This window comes from Helianthus annuus, chromosome 2 (genome assembly GCF_002127325.2).
Source record: "Helianthus annuus cultivar XRQ/B chromosome 2, HanXRQr2.0-SUNRISE, whole genome shotgun sequence".
Lineage (NCBI taxonomy): Eukaryota > Viridiplantae > Streptophyta > Magnoliopsida > Asterales > Asteraceae > Helianthus > Helianthus annuus.
Genome location: NC_035434.2, coordinates 134,755,063 through 134,767,538, shown reverse-complemented (window position 1 = coordinate 134,767,538; position 12,476 = coordinate 134,755,063). Strand labels below are relative to the sequence as shown.

Below are 12,476 nucleotides of genomic sequence, written 5' to 3'. Positions count from 1 at the left end.
AATTCAAATGACACAAAGTTGTTATCGGCTCCGGTATCAAACAAACATGAAGCATATATACCATTCACAAGGAACGTACCATTAACCACATTGTTGTCTGCTTGAGCCTGGTTCACATTGATGTTGAATGTTCTGGCTCTGGCTGCTTGCTGCTGTTGCTGAGGCTGCTGTTGTTGTTGCTGCTGAGGCTGCTGCTAAGGTTCTGGCTTGACAACCCTGTTTGGGCGTCTATTGGCGAAGTGATTGGGATCGCCACAGTTATAGCAGACTCTAGCATTAACTACCGGTGCTTGAGCTGCTTGTTGGCCTTGCGGGGCTGGTAGTAAAGCTTGGTTGACAACAGCTTGGACTGGGGCTTGGCGAGGACCGTAGCGGCATTGCGCGGTGTAGTGGTTGTACACTTGGCAGTGCACGCAGTATCGGCAGGAAACACCCACCAGATGATGATAGGAGCAAGTAGGACATGTCGGATGGGGTCCTTTGTACGCACACTTTGCTGGCGGTGCACTTGCCACTAGCGCAATTTGAGCCGGGACAGCTTGCTGAGGAGCAGCTGTGATTGCGCAGTTCTTGCTGGAACGGTTCTTTCTCTTGTTCTTCTTCTTGGTAGACTCGGTTGCTGATGAGGTAGCTTGGTGAAGCGACTTGACTTGTTTATCCCAAAAACCAGCTTTTACCCGCTTGTCGTTGATCTCAGCGGCAAGTAGGTAAGTTTCTTCGATGGTTTCCGGCATAGAGGCGTGAACAAAGTCAGCTACATAGTCCGGGAGAGCTCGAATGTACTTCTTGATAGCTTGATCTGGAGTCTTGACTTGGTCAGGACAGATGATACTGAGCTGCTTGAAGCGAGCAGTGAGAGCAGCGTTGTCTCCGTCCTTCTGCTTGATACCCCAAAACTCATCCTCCAGCTTTTGGCGTTCATGGGGAGGAAAGAATTCATCGATCATCAGTTCCTTCAACTCCTCCCATGTCAGCTCATAAGCTGCATCATTACCACGTTTGTTTCGTTCGGCTGTCCACCAGTCTAGAGCTTGGGACTGGAAGACCCCTGTGGCGTTGAGAGTTCGGAGATTCTCGGGACATCCGCTTTGTCGGAGAGTGACTTCGACCGAGTCGAACCAATGAAACATGGCAGTAGGGCCATCTTCACCGGTGAACTCTTTCGGTCCGCATGCTTTGAACTGCTTGAAACTAAACGCAGCTTTGCTGGAATCTTTAGGGGCTTCAGCATGAGACCCCTCAGACGACTTGCTGGCATTCTCATACACCTCACTCACAGCTTTTGCCACGGTTTTGGAGATGATAGCAGCGAGACGCCTGTCTCTCTTCTCTTGACGGGTAAGCGGTGGATGACGAGGTCCGGATGACGACATGGTCTGCAATAGACATCGCCATAGGACTCAACACACGTAATCAATACTCACCTAACACGTCTAGATTACTAAAGCTAAGGAACACGGCAAATCATATACACACAGAAAGCACAGAATTCACATAACCCTAGAAGCACATAAGCAAACAGGGCACATAAGCATGTAAGCAAGTACGGCACAGAAACATCTATCACATTCGCATTCATTATAGGAGCAATCAGAAAATAGAAACCTATCATTCAAGGCTCGCGTGTCGTTTGTATAGCGATCGCGTATAGTATATCAAGTATTATAGCATAGTATAGTCTAACTTATTCATAGCATAGCATAACATATCTTAGTATCGCTTAGGTTGCAACAACTAGGGTTCGAATTGAGATAGAATAACAATATGAGTCTCGAGTTGATTGATAAGATAGCAAAATCGACTAGTCACCCGAAAATTGTAAACACATAAACAGGTAAAAACACGTATAACATATAAAGTCTAACAAGCTAACAGAGTACACGAATGCGATGCTCAGAATCGAATTACGTATGATCGAGGAATGGATTGTCTCGGCTAGATAGACATCGACTAACCGTGGCGATTCGACTATTCAAAGTGGACTTGTCGTCACTTTCGGCTCTAGGAGTCGTGTTTCTGCCTCGATTCTTGGGCATTCCACACGTATTTCCTAGGTCTTACTTGTGAGTTCAGGTCGTTGGAGTCCGTCGAATGCTTTGGTGGAACTAAATGAAATCCGGAATTAGTTACCAAGGTTAGGGTTTCACCCCTAGCTTAGCAACTTCTTCCTCGTTTTTGATAAAAGATGAACGAAAATTCGTGCTAAAGTACGAATTTCACTCCTAATTTAGCACAGATTCTCGTGTTTTATAGATGGATACAGATCAACAAGTAATTTAATCGAGAGTTTGCGGTTTTCACACCTATTCTCGACTTAATCGCTTCCCTTTCCTTGAAAATTCAAGAGATATCGGTAAATGATAGGATATAGCACATAGTTTGGGTCTATCGGTTCCTAACTATAGTCTAAGTCTCTAAGACAGCGACCCGGACTAGGTCGTGTCCAACCTAATTCCCTATAGTTATGGCTCTGATACCAATCTGTCACACCCCAACTGATGGCGGAAACATCGGGGCGTGGCACTGAGCGAAACAGATTGTTCAGAAGTATCCACAACAACTATTATTACAAATTCAGTTAAATGATACGTCCAATACCGTATCCCAAATAAATAAACAAGTTATCATAGTTAACAACCAAACAAATAGTACTATTCCGACAACTCAGATTCAAATTATTACAAACCCGAATAAGTATTGTTCAAAAGTTACTAGAACCCCTAGATTATCTGACACAATAAAGCTTCCTTCCTAGTAAGCATAGCATCTTAAGCACATGTCACATACGTTAAAATAAAGTCAATACATATAATGTAAAGGTGAGTACACAAGTTTGATATAGCATATAGAGTTCGAGATTGTTTACGAATAACCAACATGACTACGTATTCTAATACAGCAAGTTCGCTAATCGACATGAATTCTATCAATACCAGTGACTTCAAGTTGACTGCCACTGCAGTTCGAATGCATGGTCGCCACTGCGCACACGCAAATTGATTTGTCCCTAACAACCCCCGAATGAACGGGCGCCGAGTCCAGACTATAGTACTATCATTGTTAAGGCAGGTAGACAACATTCATTGTACTCACATAACAAACAAGCATTTAGATCACGTACAGCATGCGTAGATTGGTTATCGATTAAATAGTATTGATTTGTGTGATGATGTGATTTGAATAGTTGAACGTATGTAACACCCAAGAGTGCATAAAGCAAAAAGGGATCGAGTATACTCACAGTGGTTCGGTATTAGAGTGAAGGGAGCGCTTGAAAAGAAGTTAGCCTGAATAGTTCGACGATATAATGATAAGTAACGAGGAAAATGGAAACAAGTGTTGGAGGGTCGAACAGTTTGGTCGATAGAACAGCATGTTCGATCGAACAGCACCAACCGATCGATTGGTCTGCTCGATCGGTCGGCAGGCTCGATCGGCTTGGACTATTTCGAGTGGATTGTTTCTTCCTTTAATGAGAAAGATGTGTTTGTGTATGATGGTTTGAACTTTTGAAGTTTTCGTTGCAGCATAAGAACACACTGAAGTATTCTTACCTTTCAGGTCGGTCGATCGAACGGCCTGTTCGATTGGTTAGCCCAACCGATCGGTTAGACACTTGGTAATGAGTTCTTGTTAAGTGCCATTCGATCGAACAGCATGTTTGATTGGTTAGCACTTTGTTGCGTCCAACGAATTGAAATCGATTAAGTGTTGAAGTATAATATCTCATGATCTGAAGAGTAATTCAATCGAACAGTATGTTCGATTGATTAGCACTTCATTCAATATTAGACTTTCAAAAAAAGTTAAGCTTGGTGCTAGCTAATCGGGTGGCCCAGCCGAATGGCTTGTCCGATCGGCTGGGCTGTTCGATCGAACAGTCCAGCCGTTCGGCCAGCATTCTGACCTGGTCGGCTGATGTCTAACACTTGGCTGTTTGGTCGTTTTGATGTGATTTCGAAGTATTTTGACCACGAGTTGAGCCATAGAACGAGAGTTCTTTACTGTTTTACTGGTTCGGACAGGAATCACCCAAATCCAACCGGTTAAACGGTTCTGAACGGTCGTTTAACGCGTAACCCGGAATCAGTTAACTTCATGGTTAGAACCCGAATCTTGAACCTTGTGATTGATCAAATGATTAGTAAAGTGGTTCAAGCTTCGTTTCTACCGATTTTAAGGTTTTGAGTGTAAAAGAGTTGAAAGAAAATTGGAAAACCTTCTTCCAATCTTGTTTACCATGAAAATATCAAGATCTATGATAGATCTTAGCTTGTTTATGTGGAAATCGGCTAGACCTAGCTTATTCATGGTTGAATGAAGTCAAGAACATGAAGTTCTTGATGAACACCAAGAACACCATGATGACATCATCCAAGAACACCTAGATCTTGGTGATTTCACGGTTAAAATCCAAGTTTTAAAAGATAGAAAGGTGGAGAATCACGAGATGATTAAGAAAGTACAAATATTAGAGTGAAATACTTACCGGATTCAGAGAAATCGGAGAAAAAGATGAAGAATAGAGGCTGGTTCGGCTAGAGGTGTCAGAGCTTTGCCAAAAGTGGTAAAGATGACTCAAAGGAGGGTATTTATAGGCTTTCCCAAAGTGGAAAGGCCTAGCTGATCGACCAGGAATCCTGGTCGAATGGGCTGGCCGATCGAACAGCCTGTTCGATCGGCTGGCCTATTCGATCAGGTTACCCCTGTTCGATTGGCAGCCTTCTTTGAGTGTTTCGCGATGATTTTCGACGTTTCGATTTCGAGGAACGATGATTTGAGCACAATAGAGTTTCCTAACGAATTACTTTTTAATCCTAACCACTATATCTACCTATAAACATCTATAATCCACAGTTCGGGTTCGGTTTCGATTGAGTTCAATTGTCTTTCGAGTTTGGATTAGATTTGATTGATTCGCCACACATAACAACATAAAGTAAACACGCACAAGTAACACATAAGGCACACACACACATATAACAATACCATAATCCCATAGTTCGAGTCTCGATTTCGATAGTTGATTCGATTTGCTTGATTATTGATTGATTAACTTTATCACATTGTTACTTCCTACTATTCAAAGTCGATTATCGGTTCGCATTCGATTAACATTCGATTCATTTTGATTATACAACACTTACTCCACATAGTATAAAATAAAATAAAATGTATTAATTACAAAAGTCAGAGGGATCAAAGGTTGACTTTTATTTGACTTGACTCTCGGGAACACGGGGTGTTACAGCGGACGATGAAGACGAACCCATTTCTTCACATCGTCCTTCAATCCAGCTTCGAAATACCCCACTGATTGTGATTCCGGTTAACGAGGAATCGAGGAAAGAATGTATTCAAAATCATCAATGTAGTCATAAATTTAGTCTCCCTGTTTCATTGTAGCCAATTGATCGTACGGATTCTGGATTTCTAATCCACGAAACCATTGAAGCATTTCAGATTGTCAATCATGCCAAGAGATGGTTGGATGCACTTGAAGGATAACGGTAAAACAATGTTGTGCGCAACGCCAACCATGCTCAGTCGAGCCAATTGTAAACGAGCATCATCCAAAGTGCGATTTAAATCGAAATACGGATTTGCTTTATGGATCCAACCTTGTGGATCAAAACCAGAGAATTCAGAAAGTTTTACCTTCTTAACGGCTCAAGGAAGAGGAGAATCAGAGATGTTGGAGGGACCTGGCGGTGTGCCAAAACCGGTGAAGACGACACTGTCGCCGGAATCCAGCGAATCCACCTTCTTCTCCTGCTTAGCCATCCATGACAGAACAACTTTTCGAAACTCATTCGATTCACTACGTTTTGCCTCGAAGGATTTAAACGAATTACGGATCTCAGCAACATCGGATTGGAGCTGAGTTGTGACGGTTTGGAGTTGTTTGATCTAAGCATCTTGAGTATCGAGACGCATATTTGAGCGAGTTTCCATGATGAAAACCAACGGCAGATCAATGGCAGGTCGGACCAATGATGGATATTCGGTTCAATAGAAAACATAATTCAAATGTAATAGTGAATAAATACAGAAAAGGGAATGATATTATGATGATTGTAAGAGAAAGATGATAAAGGGAAGGGAATGTTCGGATTGAATATGTAAAGATTACAGAGAAAAAGTAGAAATAGCTACTGACAAACCAGGGTTACACCCTCTCTCATTGCATGATGCAAGTGCCTTTAATTTCTAACAAAATTCATAACTAACTTCCTACTCTATTCCCTTCCCTATTAATACTACATTGGGACCACTAGCCACTTTGCACTTTACCCCTCCTTGAATATACAATTAGCTCTTTGGTACTTCCATTTTTCGTATCATATCCTCACGCCGGAGGGTGGTCGCAGAGGAGCCCTCCCATCTCTACGGCGAGCCTAACGTTTTTGTTGTTTTGCAGGCCAAGTTTCAAACTCTCCTACACGATCCAAACTCTCCGATTACAGGCTCCGGCCTTGAATCGATTCTTTGGATCTTCAATTGGCGCCATCCGATTTCACAGCTCACAGTCCTTCACTTTGGTGAATTTCTTGAGCAAACGAACTGATATATGGCGGCCTCGGGTTCTATGAATTCGGGATCCATAGCTATTAGTACGCAAACCACAGCGACGACAAGCGTTGTTTCCACAGTTTCAGCTCCTTTGAGCTCGGGACCAGGAACAACTCTGCCATTCATACTAATTCCCACTTCGTAGACATCAGAATTTGATCCGGAATTTCTTTCCAAAAATGCAAGTCTTCTACGAAGATTAAAAGCCCAGCAGGTTAGAGATGAATAGATCCTCAGTTTACGAACCATGCTCTTCCATGATGAAACGCCGGTAAGGACTATGGGTCCTGCGATTTTCACTTCTCCTACTTTCTCCATAGTTGTTACTTCGGAAACTTATAATGGATATGTGTAGGGTTCCTCCGGACCATCTCCAGCAATGACAACGTGAAATGAAATGCAAATGGAGGCAGTTAATGATCCGGAGCTCACCAAACCTTATCATCCGGTTTCAATGACTGCTAAGTCCAAATTCAGTGCCCGAATCACCCAGGCCAAGCTCCCTCCGAAGCTCAAAATGCCAACTAAAGTAAAGAAATATGACGGTACTACTGATCCAGATGATCACATGTTTGACTTTGATGGGGCCGCACGAGTCGAGCAATGGCCGATGCCAGCTTGGTGTTTCATGTTTGCACAAACACTAACCGGGGTAGCACGAGTATGGTTTGACGCTCTAAATGAAGGCGAAATCAATGATTTCGAGGAATTCCGAAGGTTGTTCCTTCAGAACTTCAGCCAACAAAGGCACTGCTCCAAGGAAATTACCGAAGTACACAACATTCTAAGCAAACACGACAAATCTTTGGATAGCTTCATTGATCGGTTCAATCGAGAAAGTATGCAGATTAGTGGGGTCGTGGATCAACTAAGAATCTCCGGATTCTGTCACGGTGTCCGGAATAACCAGTTGGTCGAAAAGTTGCATGAAAATCTCCCGAAGACAATGGAAGTGCTCATGGAGCGGGCTAGAGCTTTCTCTTGAGGAAAGAACACATGTAACCCGACACCGGAACCAGATCATAAAATGTCCTCTTTGAAGAAAAATGGAGGATCCGTATTTCATAAAACTCCGTCCGGAAGTAGGGGACGACCTCACCCTTACAGCAGGAGCGATCGACCTCAGCAAGGAAGATGCTCCGGATCAAGGTTTTATAACCTATCGGATCTTTCTAAAACTCCTAGTGAAATAATTAGTGCCGAAGGAGCAAATTTTCCCGCGCCGCCAAAGCTTCGGAATATGGGCAATAAAAACTCCAAAAAAAAATATTGTGATTACCGTCATGCACGAGGCCACAATACAGATGACTGCTGGTCTCTAAAGCAGGAAATCGAAAAAGCAGTCCAGTCTGACAAGTTGTCACATATAGTGAAGGAAGTAAAAGAAGGAAAATCTTCTGGTAATTCGGTAGATAATCCGAACAACCAATCGGTAATCTGTATGATAAGAAAAATGAATAACCAAGGCATCAAACGGGCCAATCATCATATGGCCATTTAGATACACCAACCGATCGCTTTCCCTCCAATCACTCCGGGAGAATCAAAGATGGTCCAATTATTGTATTGGCTGTAATAGCAGGGCACAAAGTACGGAGAATTTACGTGGACGGCGGGAGTGCCTCCGAGATCATGTATCAGCATTGTTTCCAACAGCTAGCACCGCAAACCAAAGTAAAATTAATACAAGTATCAGTACCGTTGGTAAGTTTCTCCGGAGAGGTGGTTCAGCCGATCAGCCAGATCACGTTACCAACCACTTTGGGTATCGGCAAGCTGGTTAGGACTGTCAACCTAACGTATCTAGTGGTCGGAGCTAGGTCCGTGCACAATGTCATTCTGGGAAGACCGGAAATGTGTGCCTTCGGAATCATCAGCTCCACCATTCATGGATCTTTGAAATTTCCTACCGAAGCAGGGGTAGCAACTTTGCTTTCCAAATCTACCAAGTGTATAGCAGAGGTTTGAGAAAGCGAAAGGAGTTATCCACAACCTCCGTCCCTCCTTACAGAGGAATGGGCCATTCATCCCCACTTTCTATAGCAAAAGATCGTTATCGGCGCCCAACTCCCCGAACGTACCAAGAAACCCTTATGGAAATTGTTATCCAATTCCCTTGATGTATTTGCTTGGCAAACTTCTGACATGGTTGGAGTCCCTCGTTCATTGGTCGAAAAAAAATTAAAAGTTTCCCATTCGGTAAAGCCGATCGCTCAGAGAAAGAGAAATATGGCTCCGGTCCGTCACAAAGCCATCGCCGAAGACGTTCGCAAACTACTGGGCGCATGAATCATAAGGGAGGTACGGTACCAAACCTGTGTCTCTAACCCGGTAATGGTCACCAAGAAGGACAGAACTTGGAGAATGTGCATTGATTTTTCCGATCTTAATAACGCTTGTCCGAAGGATTGTTACCCCCTTCCAGAGATTGATTTTAAAATCGATTCTTTGGCAAGTTTTCGTCTTAAATGCTTCCTGGATGCATACAAGGGTTACCACCAGATACAAATGGCTTTGGGTGATGAAGACAAAACGACATTTGTGACAAACGAAGGACTTTTTTGTTATACCAAAATGCCATTCAGATTAAAGAATGTTGGAGTGACCTATCAGAGATTGATGGATAAAGCATTTAAGGACCAAATCGGAAGAAACCTAGAAATTTATGTGGATGATCTGGTCATCAAAAGCGAGGCCGAAGATAATATGATCGATGACATACTCGAAACCTTCACCAGGCTTCGGAGTATCAATCTCAAACTAAACCCTAAAAAATGTTCCTTCGGCCTAGAGGAAGGAAAGTTTTTGGGAGTATGGATAACTCAATCCAGAATTCAGGCACCTCCGTATAAAATTCAACCTGTAATCTCCATGCAACCTCCGAAGACGGTGAAAGAAATCAAGTCTCTAAATGGCAAACTCGTGGCTCTTCATCGATTTATCTCCAAAGCAGGTGACCATACCATTCCTTTTATGAATGTGCTAAAAAAGCGAACCGGTAAAGGTCAGATAGAATGGACAGAAGAGGCTAATTCGGCATTTCAGGAATTAAAAGTTTGGCTTGGGTCCCTACCCACATTAACCGCACCAGTCACCGGGGAGACCATCACCGTATATCTCTCAGCTTCTCACTTTGCCATCAGTGCAGAACTTGTGGTGCACCGAAATCAAGCACAAATACCGGTTTACTACGTGAGTCGCGTCTTGAAAGATTATGAAACCCGGTACCCGATGATTGAAAAATTGGCGCTTGTCTTGGTACATGCATCCAGACGACTCCGAAGGTATTTTCAGGCCTTCAACATAGAAGTACAAACAAACCTTCAAATCCAGCAAATCCTGAGAAAACTAGAAGTCTCTGGACGACTCACCAAGTGGGCCATTGAGCTCAGTGCTTTCGAGATTACCTACCGGACCAGAGGACCGGTAAAAGGCCAAGCAGTCGCTGATTTTCTTACGGAAGTTCCTACCGGTGAAAGCATCAAGGATAAGACCAGTCTTCCAAAAGTTTGGAATTTAAACACAGACGGAGCATCTAGCAAAGAAGGGTCCGGAGCTGGCTTAATTCTGATAGATCCGGAAGGGATAGAATACACTTACGCCCTGCGTTTCGAATTCAAGACATCGAACAACGAAGCCGAATACGAAGCTCTTTTAGCCGGACTCCAAACAGCAGCCAAGGCAGGTGCGAGTTCTGTTTTAGCTCACGTTGATTCACTACTGGTTTCCAATCAAGTTAACGAAGAATACGAGGCATGGGAAGAAAACATGGTTCGGTATCTAAACCAAGTCAACAGTTTGACGTCCATGTTTGACTCCTGCAAGGTAGTTCATATCCCCATAAGTAAGAATAAGAAAGTTGATGCTCTGAGTAAGCTTGCAGCCGTCGCGTTTTGTCATTTGTCCAAGGAAGTGCTAGTTGAGACACTGCAAACCCCAGCCATTGAACAGGCTGAAGCTGTAATGTCAATCTCCATTCAAGAAAAAACAAGGATGACTCCGATCCTAGACTATTTAAAAGATGGCACGCTCCTGGAAGATAGAGCCCAAGCACGAAAGATGAAGGTGAAAGCACTTCGGTACCAAATTCATGATGAAAAGCTTTATCGGAAAACATTTCTGGGACCGCTCCTAAGATGCCTTACTCCGGAGGAAGCCAGCTATGTCATAAGAGAAATTCACTGGGGAATATGCGGTAACCACTCCGGGCCGAGGATGGTTGTAACCAAGGCAATGAACGCCAGATATTTCTGGCCGGACATGTATCAAAGAGCCGTTAGCGAGCTACAAACGTGTGAAGATTGTCAGCGGCACGCTCCCATCAGCCATCGGGATAAAAACAACCTCGTCCCTGTAACTTCGGCATGGTCGTTTCAGAAATGGGGAATCGACATCGTTGGTCTTTTCCTCGTTTCCACAGGAGGAGTAAGATTCTTGCTGGTCGCCATTGATTACTTTACAAAATGGATCGAGGCCAAGCCTCTTCAAACCATTACCGGAGATCAGATACTGAGGTTTATTTGGGAGAATATAGTGTGTAGATACGGCGTGCCGCTCTGCATAGTCAGCGTCAACGGGAAACTGTTCGCGGATAAACCGTTCAAAACTTGGTGCGAAAAAATGCACATTGAGCAAAACTTCTCTTCGGTTGCCCATCCTCAAGCCAATGGACAAGTAGAAAGGGCCAACCGAAGCATTGTGGATGGTATAAAGAAGCGTCTAGGAAGGGAAGGACTCTCCTGGGCAGATGAGCTACCGCACGTCCTATGGGCAATTAGGACGATGCCTAAAACAAGCACTAGAAAAACTCCCTTCAGTTTGACATACGGCACAGAAGCAGTCATTCCTGCCGAAGTTGGTATCCCCACTCCTCTCATGCGCCTAAGCCAAAACGATAATGAGCAGCAACTCTGTTTAAACCTTGACCTGGCCGAAGAAAGGAGAGAACTTGCGGCCATCCGAGAAGCGAAATATAAGAAAGAGTTGGAAAAACATTACAACTTAAAAGTTAAGGAGGTCCGGTTCAAGGAGGGAGACTACGTTATGCGGAGGAATGATGCGAGTCTAATCGAAGGAACGGGAAAAATGTCTCCGAAGTGGGAGGGGCCCTACCAAGTTAAGACCGCTGGAAAGAATGGTGCTTACACACTCACAAAGATGGATGGAACTTCTGTTCCTCGTACCTGGAATGGAATGCACCTGAAACGATGTTTCCTTTGAAAAACTTTAGAATGTTTTAAAATAAATTCGTAATGCAAAGGCTACGGCCCGCATCGTTCTTACTTTCCTTGTAATGCGGAGGGTATTGCCCGCACAATTATTTTATATTTCCATGAACTGCGGAGGGTTTTACCCGCAGATTATCTTAATGTTTTTACCAAGTATGTGTTAACCGGAGAATATACTCCGGTCTGGTTAAACAGAACACTCAAAATTTCTATCGTTAACAAAAGTTGCAACACATAAGTTATTATCAGCCGACTATGTGGTACTAGCCCTAAAAGGCAAGGACAAACTGGCATCGTTCGTATTCTTTCTTTCATCAAAAAAATTATCCTAAAGGTAAAACAAATCGGATCCATACATTAAAAAGAACGTTCTGAAAAAGAAGATGTAAGCATAAAAAGCATGGACGCATGCAAAACAAAATGACTACATCAAAATAACCGGATCAATATATCCGGAAGGTATGCAAAGCCATTTACATATTAAGGGATATTGTCACATACACAAAAGAACGGTAAAAAAACATCATTACATTCGTCCTGGATCAGAACAAGGTGCATATCCCAAGTTACCGGATATATCCACCTTCCTACAAAACAGTTTATTAACTAAAAATCTTCCAAAGGTGCATGCCCCAAGAAACTGGGCATGTCCACCTTATTCTCCAGCACCAGCAA

At 43.3% G+C, this 12,476-nt stretch overlaps 1 protein-coding gene across 1 annotated transcript; it reads left to right on the top strand.

The window, feature by feature from the left end:
• The first annotated feature begins 8,907 nt into the window (after positions 1–8,907).
• On the top strand, positions 8,908–11,793 carry LOC110896105. The gene has a single exon (XM_022143547.1). It carries the CDS (start codon positions 8,908–8,910, stop codon positions 11,791–11,793), a length of 2,886 nt encoding a protein of 961 aa, XP_021999239.1.
• Positions 11,794–12,476: the final 683 nt, after the last annotated feature.